Source organism: Cnephaeus nilssonii (genome assembly GCF_951640355.1).
Source record: "Cnephaeus nilssonii genome assembly, chromosome: 3".
NCBI classification, from domain to species: Eukaryota; Metazoa; Chordata; class Mammalia; order Chiroptera; family Vespertilionidae; genus Cnephaeus; species Cnephaeus nilssonii.
The window spans coordinates 21,278,223-21,295,053 of NC_137074.1; the positions used below are offsets into that span (position 1 = coordinate 21,278,223).

The 16,831-nt window shown below is 37.5% G+C and overlaps 1 protein-coding gene across 1 annotated transcript in view; it reads left to right on the top strand.

Annotated features, from left to right (window-relative positions):
- LEKR1 (leucine, glutamate and lysine rich 1) overlaps nt 1–16,831 on the top strand; it is a gene marked incomplete at its 3' end in the record, with an annotated part of 117,226 nt that overhangs the window by 7,285 nt on the left and 93,110 nt on the right. The window contains exon 3 of the mRNA XM_079767262.1: nt 9,738–9,952. Coding sequence (XP_079623388.1) covers nt 9,738–9,952 — 215 coding nt within the window. The remainder of the gene's footprint in view (nt 1–9,737; nt 9,953–16,831) is intronic.

Below are 16,831 nucleotides of genomic sequence, written 5' to 3' on the forward strand. Positions count from 1 at the left end.
AGTAGTAGAAAACCTGCAAGAAAAATTAGACGTAGTGGAGCAGATGGCCACCAAAGGGAAAGTATAGAGAAGAATGCTGCTGACAATGATAAGCTATAATTAGAGAAGTCATTACCCGACTAGAAGACTAAAATTGTTAAAATCAGCTACCTCTTGATCTCATCTTTTTAGGGAATCATAGGGAAGCAAGAATAAGGTAATCTTTTGACTTTCATTCCTAGGTCTTTTTGCTTTTTATCACAATTTCTGACTGAGCATAAAATGCATCTCAGACTTCTATCTCCCCAGGTGGCACAAAAGAGGCCCAAGGGCTGGATAGCAAGACCACACTCATCCCCTTTGTCTGCTCCTAGACTCTACGGTTTACTTCTATATGTGCTTAGATCACATCTTTAAATCTGTTCTCCCTCTAGATTGAGCTGACTCATAACCTGTCTCTGCCCTCTGAAAACTAGCAGCTTTGCTAGAATGTTCATCCAGCTTTCTGAGAGCAGAATGCACTTGTACTGAGAGTACAGTTCTATGTTTAGGATTTTATTGCCACAATTAAAACACTTAGAGATCAGCAAAGTAATAATTCTATATTTCTTCCCCTCCCGAATGTCTACCTATTTTAGAGACATAGGGACTCCCTCTTTTTAGAAAAAAAGCAGTGAACAACGTTCCTTTTGTCGTTTTTGCCTGGGGACATACACAGAAATCTAAACAAATGAGTGGAAAATCAGTTATTTTGCAAAGTAAAGCTGATCTATCTATCTCTCTTTTTTTAAAAATGGTGACAAAATGAACACTTGTAATGGGATTTTAGCTTCAGGGAAGATATTTATTACCGGAGGACACAAAGTAAAATAAAGAGACCAGAGTTGTTTATTTTATAAAACAGAAGTGGTGCTGCAAGGATTGGAGACACACTGCTCTTTCTGGGATAACAGTCCTTTTCTCTAGCAGTAACAGCTCATTTTGTCCTGTTTCAGTATAGTAATTTTAGTACTTTGAAACTTTGAAATTTATTCAGAATAACAGTTTTATATTTCCAAGCACAGATTGTCATTGCCAGGAAAAATAAACTTAATTTTCCAGGTCATTTTGGGCCACCGTGGCTAGAGTCAGATTTTGTGTTGAGTTAAAATAGAGGAGAAAAAAAATGAGAAAATGATCATAGAAATGTTAACATTATTGTTCTGGAAAAGTAACGATATGTGTATATGTGTGTGGGGGTATGTATGCTGTGTTTTTAAGCAGTTGCGGTTTTAAAACCTAACGAGAGAAGAAGTAGGAAGCTGTGTAATTCTTGGAGAGACTATTCACTTGGATATTGTTATCCAAGATAGGTTATTAGGAAAACAGTTTTTTAAAAAATGTAATTATGAATCTTGAAACAAATTTGCATTTGTGAATTTGTAGTCCAAAATACTTTTGTTGGCTAGCCATGGAAGGTCACAGAGTTTACTAAGGTGGGGTTTCCCAGTGGAAAAGTAGGTATTGGAGGAAATATACTTTGGAAGTATATGTAGATAAACACAGGTGTGTTTATGTATGAAGCTAACATTTCTTGAAATTGCTCAATAAAATTTGTTTATGGAATAATCTTTGGTATTTTAGTCCCAGATTGATTTTTAAAACTTTTCTTATTTTTTATTAAACTTCTTATTTTAACATCATTATAGATTCACATGCATTTGTAAGAAATGATACCAAGAGATCCCATGTACTTTTACCCCAACTTCCCCCAATGGTAGCATTTGGCAAACTATACTACAGTATCACAACCAGGCTATCAACATTGATACAATCCTATCTAATAAAGAGGGAATATGCTAATTGACCAAGAGGGAATATGCTAATTGACAAGATGGTGGCGCCCACAGCCACTAGATGGCGGTGCCCAGTCCTCTCAGCCCCACCTCATCCAGCCGGAGTCCCCCAGTTCTCTCAGCCCCGCCGGGGAGCAGCAGGCACCGCACACCTCATCCAGCCGGAGTCTCCAAGTTCCCTCAGCCCTGCTTCAACCAGCCAGAGTCCCCCAGTCCCCTCATCCCCGCCTCATCCAGCCTCAATTCCCCAGTCCCCTCAGCCCCGCCTCATCTAGCTGGAGTCCCCCAGTCCCTTCAGCCCTGCCTTACCCAGACCCTGCAGCATCCACCCTCATCCAGCCTCAGTCCCCCAGTCCCCTCAGCCCCGCAGGGGAAGGCAGTTAGGGGCAATCAGGCTGGCAGGGGAGGGCAATTGGAGGTGATCGGGCTGGCAGGGAGGGCAGTTGGGGACGATCATGCCGGCAGGGAAGCAGTTAGGCATCAATCAGGCCAGCAGGGGAGCAGTTAGGGGGTGATCAGGCTGGCAGGCAGAGTGGTTAGGGGCAATCAGGCAGGCAGGCAGGCGAGTGGTTGAGTGGTTAGGAGCCAGCAGTCCAGGATTGTGAGAGGGATGTCCAACTGCCAGTTTAGGCCCGATCTTCAGGCCTAAACTGGCAGTCAGACATCCCCCGAGGGGTCCCAGATTAGAGATGGTACAGGCTGGGCTGAGGGACACCCCCCCTCCCGTGCACAAATTTTGTGCACCAGGCCTCTAGTTAAGATATAAAACAGTTCTGTACAACAAGGATTCCTCCTGTTGACCTTCTGTAGCCACATTCACCTCCCCCTCCCTCTACATACACCTATACCACTCTATCTCCAGGCCTAATCCATGACCCCTGGCAACCACTGATTTGATCTCTAATAATTTTGTCATTTCAGGAATGTTACATAAATGGAATCATGCAATATGTAACCTTTTGGGATTAGTTTTTTCACTCTGTAATTCTCTGGAGCTTTATTCATGTTATTGCATGTATCAATAGTTTATTTCTTTTTATTGCTGAGTAGTATTACATGGTATGAATGTACTACAGTTTATTTAACCTGTTGAACATCTGGGTTTTGTCCAGTTTTTGGCAATTACTTGTAAAGCTGCTATAAATGTTTGCGTATAGGTTTTTATGAGAACATATGTTTTCATTTTCCTGGGATAAATGCCCAAGAGTGCAATTGCTAGCTTGTACAGTAGTTGCATGTTTAGTTTTTTAAAATACTGCCAAACTTTTCCAGAAGCTGTACCATTTCACATTCTCACCAGCAATGTATGAATGGTCCAGTTTCTCTGCACTTTACCAGCATTTGGCATTAGTTTCTATTTTAGCTTTTTTGATGGTTGTATAGTAATACCTCACTGTGGTTTTAATTTGCATTTTCCTAATGATTAATGGTGTTGAGTATCTTTCCATGTGCTTATTTGGCATCTGTATAGTCTCTTAGGTGAAATGTTTCTTCATGTCTTTTGACTGTTTTTAAATTTGATTTTTTTTTTTTTACTGTTGAGTTTTATGAGTTCTTTCTATAATCTAGATACTAGTCCTTTGTCAGATATGTGATTTGCAAAATTTCCCCCCAGTTTGTGGCTTATTCTTTCATTTCCTTCACAGGGTTTTTGTAGAGAAAAAGTTTTAAATTTTGATGAAATTTAGGTTATCAGTTTTTCCATCTATGGATTATGCTTTTGGTATCAAGTATAAGAACTCTGCCTCATATTGATCCTGAAGATTTTACCCTAGACTTTTTTCTAAAGTCGTATTTTTATGTTTTACACTTAAGTTCATGATTCATTTTGAGTTAATTTTTGTATAGGGTATAAGGTGTAGGTTGAGGTTCTTCTCTTTAAACTTATGGGTATCCAATTGTTCCAGTACTGTTTGTTGAAAGGCTCTTTTTTCTTCATTAAATTGCTTTTTCACCTTTGCCAAAAAAAAAGTCAATTTAGTATATTTATATAGATTTATTTATGGGTTCTCTAGTCTATTCCATTGATCTTTTTGTCTATCCTTCTGCCAATACCACACAATATTTATTACTGTTGCATTATATGTCTTGAAATCAGATAAAATGATTCCTCCCACTTTATTCTTATTTTTCAAGATTGTTTTAGCTCTTGTAGTTTCTTTGCTTTTCCATATAAATTTGAGAACAATCCTGTCTCTCTCTATATAAAAATATCTGGCTGGAATTCTGATAAGACATTAAATGTATATATAAATTTGGGAAGAATTGATATCTTTAATATTTTGTGTCTTCCAACCCATAAACGCAGTATGAATATGTCTCTCTATTTGTTTAGATCTTTGATTTCTTACCATCTATGTTTTCAGCGTACAAGTTTTGTTGGATTTACACTAAGCACTTCATTTTTTGAGCAATTGTAATTGGGATTGTAATTTTAATTTCATCATGCACATGTTCATTGTTAGTATATAGAACTACAATTGGTTTTTGTATGTTTATCTTAAATCATTGACCTTGCTGAACTTATTAGTTCCAGGAGTTTTATTGTGAACCAGAGGCCCCGATGCACAAAATTCGTGCATGGGTAGGGTCCCTAGGCCTGGCCGGCGATCAGGGCCAATCTGTGGGGTGACTGGCAGGGTGATCAGGGAGCCCCCCCCGCCCACTGGCACCTGCCTTGGCTGGCCTGGGGTCTGCCAGCTGGAGCAGCTCCTGCGTTGAGCATCTGCCCCCTGGTGGTCAGTGCATATCATAGCAACCAGTCGTTCTGCTGTTGGGTTGATTTGCGTATTAGGCTTTTATTATACAGGATTCCTTGGGATTTTCAGGGTTAACAATCATGTCATCTCAAATAGGGAAAGTTTTGTTTCTTCCTTTCTGATATGTCTGCCCTTTATTTCCTCTTTTTGCCTTATTACTCTGGCTAGAACTTCCAGCATTATGTTGCATAGGAGCAGACAGAGTGAATATCCTTGCTTTGTTCCTTATGGGAAAATTCACTCCCTCTTTCACCATTAAGTATAATGCAGGTGTGGGGGTTTTTGTAGATGCTTTTTTACCAAATTAATTTTTAAATTGTGGTACAGCAAGTTGACTTATTGATGACAAAGGGTCCTAATGGCCTTATGAAATGGTCAGGTGATCTGTGTGGCTCAAAAAGTCCACTGTTCTGTCTCAAAATGGTTCTCCCAATCTGAGTGAAATTCTCTAGCTAGACATTCACTGTTTTTGAGTAAAAGCATTTTTGTAATGCAGATCCTCTTGGAAGGGGAAACAGTTTATGTTGTTGGTACTGTTTCTTTTCTCCTTAACCAAGCATAATAAGCATTTGGACATGTGGGGCAAAAAAGGGAGGAATAATTTTTGTAGCAGAGAATGCCTCAATTGGGCAGCAGGGGGTTACTGAGTGCCTTTTCTTGTTGAAGCACAGACAGGAGTTTTGAAAAGGATTCAAAGCATAATTTAACCTTTGAATCATTTTTTTGTATTAAATAACTATAATTTAAGAAGTACAAATGCTGCATTTGAGAAGTTTATTTTAAAATTTATTTTTCAATGGCTCTGCATTTGCCTAATATACTGCATTTGCTAATGCTCTTCCAAAGTATATCTTCTAGAAAGCAAAGATATCCTGCTAATAGCCATTTTGTCAAGAATGACAGCATGTCATTATTTTACTCACAAAACAAGATGATATAACACCAAGTTATAATGATGAAGCACAAATTATATTTCACAAAAAATATAACTTTTAATTCATTTGGGAACATAATTATAGTATATCATATCTTCTCAAGTTTCACAGAAATGCCCTAAGTAATTAGGCTGTATAGACACTAAGAATTTGAAAGTATTATTACTTTTTTTCCTGTTGCAGTTTTATATACAGAAAATTATTTACAATTTAATAGCATTGAAGACTTTTGTTTAATATACTTATTTAACATGGATCACTCAGTGATTCAGATTGTACTAGATGAAGTCTGGAGGCTGCTCATATGGGCCTAGTATTTTATAATTTGATTGTCTTGTTTCCTAGATCATAATGATAACATCTTTTGGCTTTCTTTGCTGAACTTCCAGAAGTCCTGTTCTATAAAACGTTTTACTTCACTTATTTTAGCTTCCTTCCATAATTGCTAGGGTGGAATAACATTCTGATAGCTTTCACAACTGTGAAGTTTATGCTATTTCTGTTTTGTACATCAGGCTGCAAAGAAGCTCCACCCAGCAAGAGTTTCCTTTAGACTAAGGATGGGGTGCTTTGCCAGGAGTAAGGCAAGAACTGTGATTAATAGGCAAAAGGTTAAGGATGAAAGTGCCTTGGAGTTAGCAATATAATTTTCAAATTGATGAGAAGGAACCAAAACTCACAATGGACAAAGGGATTGCAAAAAAAATATCCGTCTGCTCTGAATTAGTTTAGGTCTCTTGATGTAGATGAGTTATATTCCTGGGGACTGACAGTACCTTTGAATGGGATTGCAGAGCCACTCTAGGTGATCTTTGAGGACACACAGGGAGTAAGAGGATAAACATACAAATGCTATTCAATGTATAAAACAACCATAAACTACAACCGGTGAACTCAATTTCAATTTCAGGCAGGATTCCAAAATATACTATCAAAGGGTGATTTATGAGGATGTATTAGAGAAAGAATAAAATTGGGCCAGTTTTATGTTCATTAAGAGAACCAGAAGGTAGACCTTGCTCTATTCCATTTTGTGTAGAGTTACGAGATCCAAGGACAGTAGTAGGCATCAAATATATGGAACTTTTGAAGGCATTTGACAAATTTTGTCAATATTCCTGAAGATAATAAGAATACATATAGGCTGGTTACAAAGATAATTGGGTAGTTGAATAACAAGTTGAAGAGTTATACCTGAAATATGCTGAGTAATGGGTCAGCATCAACCATGGAGATAGATATGATGTGAACTTCTATCCTCAACTTTGTCATAGTCAACATTTTTTATTCATGAATTCTAGAGTTACTAGATCCAGTAACTGGAGTAGACACAGAATATATGGACTTTATGAAGACATGACAAATTTTGTCATAATATTTCTGAAGACAATATGAATAAATGTAGGCTGGTTGCAAAGATAATTGGGTAGTTAGCCCTAAAGGTTTCCTAAATGTCTGTGTCTTCAACACTTACAGGCCTAGTTGGATCATTCCCAGCTTAGGGCTTAGTTCTTCTGGGTGTGATGTCCAATCCTCTTCCACCTGCCAGCCATGGGTAGCGTGGGTGAGCGGAGAGCATTTTGGTCACATTACCACATAGAACAGCCAGGACTGTGGAAGGTAGATCTGTAAGAAAGGTGGAAAGCTGTGGATTGGTATATTCAGTACAATGAGATGTGGTTTTGCACTGCAGTATTTTTAAATAAGGACTTTATTTAACATAAAAGACAGTTATAGTATATAATAGTAACATAATTGCTAAAAATACAAGAGATCACTGTAATCTAGGGTTGCATTTGAAGATATTACTAATGATACTACTAATGAGATATTGGAAAGAGGGAAGTTTGAGTACTCTCTTATTCTGCTTCAGTGAGACCAGCCACTCTGAAGTATTCAATTCTGGGTACCATACTTAAAACAGATGTAAAATCCAGGAACAAGTTCAGAGAAAATTATCTAGAATGAGAAAGAAATTAAAAACCATGTCGTAATGGAAACAGCTGTAGGAATTAGAAGTTGACCTGGGAAAAGGAGATAAGGAGTGTTCCTGATAGCTGTCTTCAAATATAAGAAAGAGGCGTGTAGTTGTTCCACGTGGTTACTAGGAGGGTTAGGGCCAGTGGACACTCTAGGCAGGCAGATTTGGGGTCAGCATGAGAAAATTTCCTGACAGACAAACAGACAATGCAACAAGCTGCTTTACAAAGTAGTTTTCCGTCATTTGGGGTGTTGAAAACTTATCTAGGTTGGAGTAGACTCAGTAAACGCATCCAGGGCTTGAACCAGGTTATCTTTATGATTTTTTTCAAACCTGTTCTTTTCTAAATCTATACTTTGGTATTAGTGGCAGTTAGATGATGGATGAAGTCATTCATTGGTTTTCTACAGTATTATATTTTGGGGTGGCATTGATTAATAAACTTATATAGGTTTCAAGTGTATAATTCTATGATATATCGTCTGTATATTACACCATGTGCCCACCACCCAAAGTCAAATAATTTTCCCTCACCATATATTTTACCCCCTTGAACCTTAACTAGTCCCCCAGCCCCCTTCCTTCTGGTAACCACCATACTGTTATCTGTGTCTATGAGTTTTTGTTTGTTTTTCTTGTTTGTTCATTTGTTGCTTTCAGTTTTATATCCCACACATGAGTGAAATCATATGGTTCTTAACTTTTTCTGACTTATTGCACTTAGCATGATATTCTCAAGATCCATCCATGTTGTTGCAAATGGCAGTATTTCATCTTTTCTTATGGCTGAATAGTATTCCATTGTATATCGGAGGAAACTTCGGTTGTTTCCATGTCTTGGCTACTGTGAATAATGCTGCAATAAACATAGGGGCTCATCTATCTTTGTGAATAAGTGTTTTCAATTTTTTGGGGTAGATAACTATATTCTTAATTTTTTGAGGAGCCTCCATATTGTTTTCTATAGTGCCTGTACCAATTTACATTCCCACCAGCAGTGAATGAGAGTTCTTTTTACTCCACAACCTCTCCAACACTTGTTATTACTTGTTCTTGTTGATAATAACCATTCTAACATTTGAAATTTTTATTATTGAAGTTTAAATGTACAAAATTTTACTGTATAAAAATTTATTATTAGTTTGTTTTAACCTAGTCTTGTGTAATAGCATTGATAAGCAGATAAGGTGGCCTCACTTTTAGTTACAGGAGTCATTTCTACAGTCTTAAGGGAGGTTACATTAGGAGTAAGTACTTTTCTCATAACCCAAGTGTTGTTTTCTTTTTAGTGCCCTGGAGCAAATATTTAATGAAGCTGTCTCTTTTCCTTTGTGAATAGCAAGACAAGTAAAGGCTACTTGAAAAATATTTATGTACTTGAGACAGAAAAAATAATTACCTCTCTTTTGACTTTACTAAAATTCTATTTTTCACTGCCCCAATGTTGTCCAGAGATATGTGGACATTATATCTGAAGAAAGTAAGAGAATTTAGCTGACATCCACTTTGTAGATAAATATGATACAAATGGTTGCAGACATGGATATTGGTTTTAAATAGACCTGGGTTTAATCCTCATGTCTCCACCTACCAGCTGGTTATAAACTTCAATAGTCTCCCTTTCCTTATCTATAAAACGAGTACAACCATAACTCCCTGAAGGGAAAGAACTAATTTAGGGAGAAGAGATTAGGTCCAAAGTATTTTTCTTCTTTGTGGTTTTATGATAGAATGTAAAGTTCTGTAAAAATCATAAAATGTTAAAACTGCACAGGAACTGAGAGTTCATTTGGTTCAGCGGCCTAATTTTATAAATGAGGAAAGTAAGATCGGAAGAAGCCAAGAGGCATCTCCAGAATCATAGAGCTGTTGGCAGTGAAAGGCCAGTGCTTTCTTCCCACTCCATGGAACACTCATCTTAAAACAGGAATTGTAACGATGTTTTCATCATTTTTGTTTTATTTTATGGAAAATATTTCAAGAGCAAGTCTTTCTTAGAGATACCATGGAAAAATAATTACTCTGAAAGATTCTTTTCTAATTCCAAGATTTTGTGTCAGAATCAATATCACGGCAATTTAAAAAATTTTATCCAGATATAAGCAATGTCATAATTATCACTCCATGACATAGTACAGTATACATTTACTTAACTTGACAAGCATAGTTGCAATAACATCTTTTGTTGGACTTCATTTCTTCAGATTTTAAAAATACCATTTTAGTAAATATATATTCTGTTTTCTAGATGCCCCCTGAAGAAAAGGTTTGTAAGTACTGTGGAGTCAGCTATCTAATTCTTCATGAGTTTAAAGCTATGGAAGAAAAAGTGAAAGCGATGGAAAAAGAGATGAAATTTTATCAAGGAAGTGTAGAACGTGAAAAGAAACTTCAAGAAAAGCTACATTCTCTTAGCCAAGATTTTGAACAATACAAAATTGACAATGACTCCAAAACAGAAAGGTTGGAATATGTTATTCTTTTCTGTTATTTATTTAGTTTGAAGAAAAGTACAGACAGCAAATAGACTTTCAATGTTCTTCTAGAATTTCTCTGTATCAGGTATAATTTATACTTGAATACATGTTAATTTTTATTAATTATTAATTAATAAATGTAATTATTAATTATAGTTTGAGCATTCTTTTAGACATATATTTATTCTCAGAATGATTAGAAACCAATTAATTTAGTAGCCATAAGTTGAGATAGGTTAAGTTTTCTTTTTCCCCAGGTATATCTTAATTTTATCATTAGGAAGATTTGTCTGTCAAAAACTAGGTGGTTTTGGCAGTTTCTGATGCCTAACCTTTGTTTTAAATGACCTTGAATATTTAGATTTACAGGATAAGGTTTTTATGATTTGAAAAGGATGCCAGAACATTAAAATTGGCATGTGATTCTAAGTCACTGAAATTGGAAAAAAAATTAAATAATAGGTTCCTAACACTATCAAATCTAATCCATTTAGTTATCTCAAGACACTTCAATGAACTTGTACAGACACTTCTAGAGAAGGTTTTTTTGCTGGAGTTTTATGGCTTTACATTTTCCCATGAATGAATATTTCTCCATTTAAAATATCAACAGTTGGTGTTAATAAACCTTGACTTAATTAATTTAATGAATATCATCATGTCTTTACAAAAATAGAAACTTTGTTAAATCTCTTAGGATTAAGTACTTCTATTATATTTTATTACAAATTTTAATAATTATATTAAATGTCAATTGAGTCCAATGTTTTGTAGTTCTTTACCAAAAAAATTTTGTTATAGTTTTTTTTTAAATTTCAAATCTGAATAACAAAGTATTTCATACTATTTGAGTGGGGGAAAAAAACTTGAAGTATTCAATTTAAAAATTGGTGGTTTTCTTGCCTGTCAGAGATTCTTTTGTTTGGTGTTTATTTACACTTTCCTTTCCTTAATGTGTTATTTAAGTACATAAACACACAAAATAAAAGATGTATATGGGAGAAAAGGCAAGAAAGTCCCTTTTTATCCTGCTGATTGCTTTTTGCTGGAAATAAAACCACTTTTAATGGTTTGGTGCATATTTTCCAGTGTGCTTTACTTTTATTATACATACATTTATTTAATATACGTAATTTATATAAGCCATGTAGTTTTTAAAATGATTATCATTAATAAATCAATGAACAACAAATGTTGGCGAGGATGCGGAGAAAAGGGAACCCTCGTGCACTGTTGATGGGAATGCAGATTGGTGCAGCCCCTGAAGAAAGCAGTATGGAGTTACCTCAAAAAATTAAAAATAGAACTGCCTTATGGTCCAGTGATTTCACATCTGGGAATTTATCCAAAGAAATCTGAAACACTAATCTGAAAGAATCTGTGCACTCCTATGTTCACTGCAGTGTTACTTACAATAGCCAAGATTTGGAAGCAGCTCACGTGCCCATCAGTAGGTGAGTGGGTACAAAAGCTGTGGTATTTTTACCTAATTGAATACTACTCAACCAGAAAAACAAGGCAGCATGCATGGAGAAAGACATGTACCATATGTGACTTCACTCATATGTGGACTCAAATGACAAAATAAGCTAACAAGCAAAATGGATACAGACTCATAGATAGAGGGTAGGCTAACAGCTTTTAGGGACATAGGGGCTGGGGGAGGAGGGTAGAGGGATTGAATAAAAAAGGGGGAAAAATGCCCTAGTCTGTTTGGCTCAGTGGCTCGAACGTAGGCCTGCGGACTGAAGGGTCCCGGGTTCAATTCCTGTCAAGGGCACATACCTCAGTTGCAGGCTCCTCCCCAGCCCGAGCCCTGGTCAGGGCATGTGCAGGAGGTAACCAATCAATGTTTCTCTCACATCGTTATTTCTCTCTGTCTTCCCCTCTCTCTTGGACCCTTTCTAAAAATCAATGGAAAAATATCCTCAGGTGGAAATTAAAAAAAAATTTTCATTGACACAGACAACAGTATGGTGATTACCAGTGGGAAAGGGGGTGGTAGAAAAGGGTATGGGGGGATACATAGTAATGGAAGGAGACTTGCTTTGGGGTAGTGAACACACAGTACAGTGTACAGATGATGTGTTGTGGAATTGTGCACCTGAAACCTATATAATTTTGTTAACCAGTGTGAACCAATAAATTCAATAAAACACACACAAACGTGTATTGTTTAATCTCCAAGTATTTTTGGATTTCCCAGCTTTCTGTTTGATTTCTAGATTAATTTCATTGTGGTCTGAGTACAGACATTATACATTTTTAATTTTTAAAAATTTGTTAAGATGTGTTTTATGGCCCAGAATGGGTCTGCCTTGGTGAATGTTCCATACATTCTTCTCACACTTGGTGAGTGTGAGAAGAATGTATATTCTGCTGCTGTTAGATGAAGTAGTCCATAGATATCAATTAGTTCAGTTGATTGATGCTGCTGTTGAGTTCAAATATGTCCTTACTGATTTTCTGTCTAATGATTTTATCAGTTGCTAGGAGTACAGTATTGGAGTCCTCAACTCTAATTGTGGGTTTGTCTATTTCTCTTTGAGTTCTTTAATTTTTGCTTCACAAATTTTGTAGTTCTGTTGTTTGGTGTGAACACATTTAGAGTGGTTATGCCTTCCTGGTGGATCGATCCTTTTTTTGTCATATAATGCACCTTATTTTCTCTGGTATTTTTCTTTGTTCTGAAGTCTACTGTATCTGATAATAATACAGCCACTACTGCATATTTAATAAACTATTTACATTGTATTTTTTTCCATTATTTTGTTCTCAACTTCTGTCATTGAATTTGAAGTGAGTCTTGTAGATAGCATATTGTTGAATCATGGGTTTTTAAAATCCACTCTGCCAGTCTCTTTTAATTGGTGTATTTAGACCATTCACATTTAAAGTAATTATTATTTATTTTAATATATATTTTTATTGATTTCAGAGAGGAAAGGAGAGGGAGAGAGAGAGAGAAACATCAATGATGAGAGAGAATCATTGATCGACTGCTTCCTGCACACCCCTACTGGGGATCGAGCCCGAAACCTGGACATGTGCCCTTGACCGGAATCAAACCCAGGATCCTTGGGTCTGCAGGCCATTGCTCTATCCACTGAGCCAAACTGGCTAGGGCTAGGTAATTATTGATATGCTTGGGGTTAAGTATGCCACTTGATTATATTTGTGTGTAGTTTGTTCCCTCTGGTTCTCTTCTGTTTCTCTTTTCTTACCTTTATTTTGGTTTCTTGAACATTTTTAAGGTTATAGCTTGATTTTTTATAGTGATTTTTAGTATATTGTTTTATATAGGTTTCTTAGTAGTTGCAATACAGGTGCATAACATCATAGTCTATGGTTTAATTATGATGTGTCTTGGATGGATTTCTTTGGGTTTATTCTTTTTGGATAGAATAGGATCTTTCCCAAAGATTGTTGAAACTGTATGTTTATAACTCTTGTCATATTTAGGGAGTTTTCAGCTATTAATTCTTTGAATATCATTTAGAGCTACTTCCTCTCTCTTTTTCTCAGATTCCTAACATATGAATATTTGCTCCTTTGTTATTATCCCACAGGTCCATGAAACTCTGTTAATTATTATTTTTCTGTCTATTTTCTCTCTATTGTTCAGATTGAGTGCATTCTGCTGATCTATCCTAAAGTTTGGTGATTCTCTCCTCTGTCATTATACTCTGCAATTGACCCATCCAGTGAGGTTTTTTCCCCCTCAGTTACTATGTTTTTCAGTTATATCATTTCTTCTTCTTCTTTTTTTAATGTAACTTCTTTTTCTTTTTGAGGTTTTCTTTTGTTTCAAGAAAAAATTTAGTTACTTTTAAAAATAACTTTTGTGATGGCTGCCTTATAATCTTTGTTTGGTAATTCCAACATCTGATTCATCTCAGTGTAGGGTCTCTTGATTGTCTTCTCTCATTAATGTTAAAATTTTCTTGGTTCTGGCATGATGATTGATTTTCCATTGAATCCTGTTTATTTTGGAGGTTATCCTATGGTGATTTGGATCCTACTGAATATATATATTTTTAGCAGGTACTCCCTCTGTTGAGGTATAGCATGATAGCCAGGTGGGTATGTTTTTTTCAGCTTCCTACTGTCCTCCCAACACTGCCTTGTATCAAACTGCTGTAGTGAAGGTCACCTGTTCCCCTTGGCCCCATTCGCATCTTGCCAGCCAAAGTAGATCACCAGCTTACACTGCCTGTGTCTCTGCAGGGGTATATAAGATCAGCTCCCTGCTGTTGAGCTCGCTGTCACCAGGGAGGCAGGGAATCAGAAGACTGACTCACAGTGTTTTGTTGCAGCAGGGTAGGGGCAGAAGCTTGGCTCCTCTCTGTGCCCTGCTGACACCAAGGGATGGAAAATGCCAACCAGCACTGCCTTCCCCCACTTGATTCTGCCTTGTTGATGCCAGATGCAAGTGGAGGCTCAGCTCTCTGCTAGTCTCACTGGCACCAGTGATAGGGAAGCAGAGTGTTGACTCCTCTGTCTCTCAGCACCTTATTCTACCTCATTGATGCAGGGAGGGCTGGAGGCTCTCTATTGAGACCCTCTGACAGGATATGGGTGGGGAGCAGCATTAGGAGTGCTGCTAGCCCTGGTTTTCACTGCTTCATTTGGCCTCTTTGCTGCCAGTTGGGTATGGAGGTTTAGTTCCCCACTGGACCTCACTGACACAAGGAATAGAAGGAAAGTGGAGTACTTATTTCTGCCAACGTGTACGGCTTTGTTTAGACTCATTGGTGCAGGGTTGGATGGAGGCTCAACTCCCCATTGGCCTCCCTGACACTATTCTGTTTGGGGAGTTGAAACATAGCTTGCTTCTGAAATAGGAGAATGAAAAATCAGCTTCCAACTCACCCCACTGACACACCAGCCAGGTGGATTGGGGTGCACTACCTGTTTCTGTGGGGCAGGGGTGGTATGGTGTGGAAGATCAACTCCTTGCTCAGCTGCAGCCCTGATGAAGCTATGTGTGAAGCTATGAAGTGGGGAGGTACAGTTTACAGTTGATGTTTGGCTGGAGAAGATATTGCAAAGAATGCTTTCTGTTGTTGAGCCACTCTTTTCCTAATAAGCTAAGTAGATCAGACATTTTTGGGAGAATGTTTTTTGTTTTGTTGTTTTGTTTTGTTTTTAGTGTGGCTTGTAGGTGGTTCTGGGTTGGAGACTTTTGAAGGACCCTGCCTGGGACATATAAGAGACAATAAGGAAACTCAGGGATCTTCTTGCCTTGGTGTTTGTCAAGTCCCAAGGCCACCTGCCTTCTTTCCATCTTTCAGAGTCTTCCTTTGCTTATGTGTTATGATCAGGATTTTGTAGTTTTAAGAGGGAGGACCTAGGAGTAATTGGGGCTATTCCATTTTGGTTGTGACCATGGGTTGATTTTTGGCAAATTAAATATTGCTTTGAATAAGAACTTGTTAAAAAAAAAAACTTGACTAAATTCTCACAAATGTCAGTAGGTAGCTCACAAAAGTCAGTAGTTACATAAATGCATCTCTCTATGCTTGCTAAACATTTCCTCTTTGACCTCTCTTCTGCTCATGCCAAATTGAGACTGTGCATGGAGATTTGAGCAGCAGGATAGATCTGTCCATGAAAAACCAGACGTAAAAGTTCTGTTGGACATAGTTAGCTGTTGTCACAAATCAGGTGAGCCATATGAGTCAAGTGTGGAGCAGTCAGCCCATGGAAGGGGCAAAGGTAGGTACTAAGAGTTCAGAGAATCAGATTGAGTCCACAGTTTGGAATAAAATTAACACAGAGAGTGTCTCTGAGTTTATAAATAAGAGTTGGAGGAAATAGGTGTAGCTGACTAGAGTAGGGGGTGATGGGGAAAAAAACAAGACAGATTTTGTTAATTATTATCTTCCCCTGCCAAACGTATTTCCCACATAGACCAGTTATATCAGTTAGGAATGTAATCTGCAGAAAGAGGCTTAAATTGACAAGGGTTTATTTGTTTTTGAATCAAGAAGAAGGGGTATAGGCATCTCAGCCATGTCACCAGGAACCAGCCCCTTCCCATCTCTCACTACATTTCTCAGTGAGTAGGCCTTCTGCCTCACGCTGGTTCTCATGATTTCAAAATGGCTCACGCACTGCCAGAAGGCAGGGATACAAAGCGGGAAGTCGGAGGAAAGGCCTGTATTAGGAAACCCAAGGCAGGGCAGTGTGGGGAACAGACTACAGGGAGGTGGCTCATTGCTTCCTGAAACAGTATCAGGTTCTGTTGTCAGGAAGAAGACGCTTCCAGGGCCTGCCTCACCTGACCATTACATTTTCCTCTGGAAAATCCTATGTACATGCTTACTGTAGTTCCTTGAGAGGAATAAGAACAGTATCTCAAAAAATAAATATATGTCTTTTGTACATGTCTTTGTCCAGGCCGTGCTTTGTCTACTTTCGCAGTATTCTGCTGTGTACGGAAGTAATGTTAAGAGGCAGACATGTCAAAAATGTTTGGGACAACTGAATTTTGAATAATCAAGATTTTATAGAACAAAGAACTGATGTAGAAGTATAGTTCTGATCACGTGGGAAATACTTCTTAGGGGATCATTTCAAATCCCTAGGAGCCTTTTCAAACCCTCACTTCTCTTCTGAAATCCTGATTGTCCCTTTTGGGGAAGAGTGAGAATCTCTGCAATGAAACGAGAGCTGCTGCTGATACGAGTGTGATTGGGCACATGGGGAAGGCAGGAAAAAGGTTGAGGACCATTTGGAAAAGCATTCTTTTTCAGGCCTCTGTTTTTCTTAGTCTAGAAGTATAAATATGCACTTATTATATTGACATTTGTACCATGCACTACTTAAAGTTTGAGAAACCTAAGCAAGTTTTATTCACACC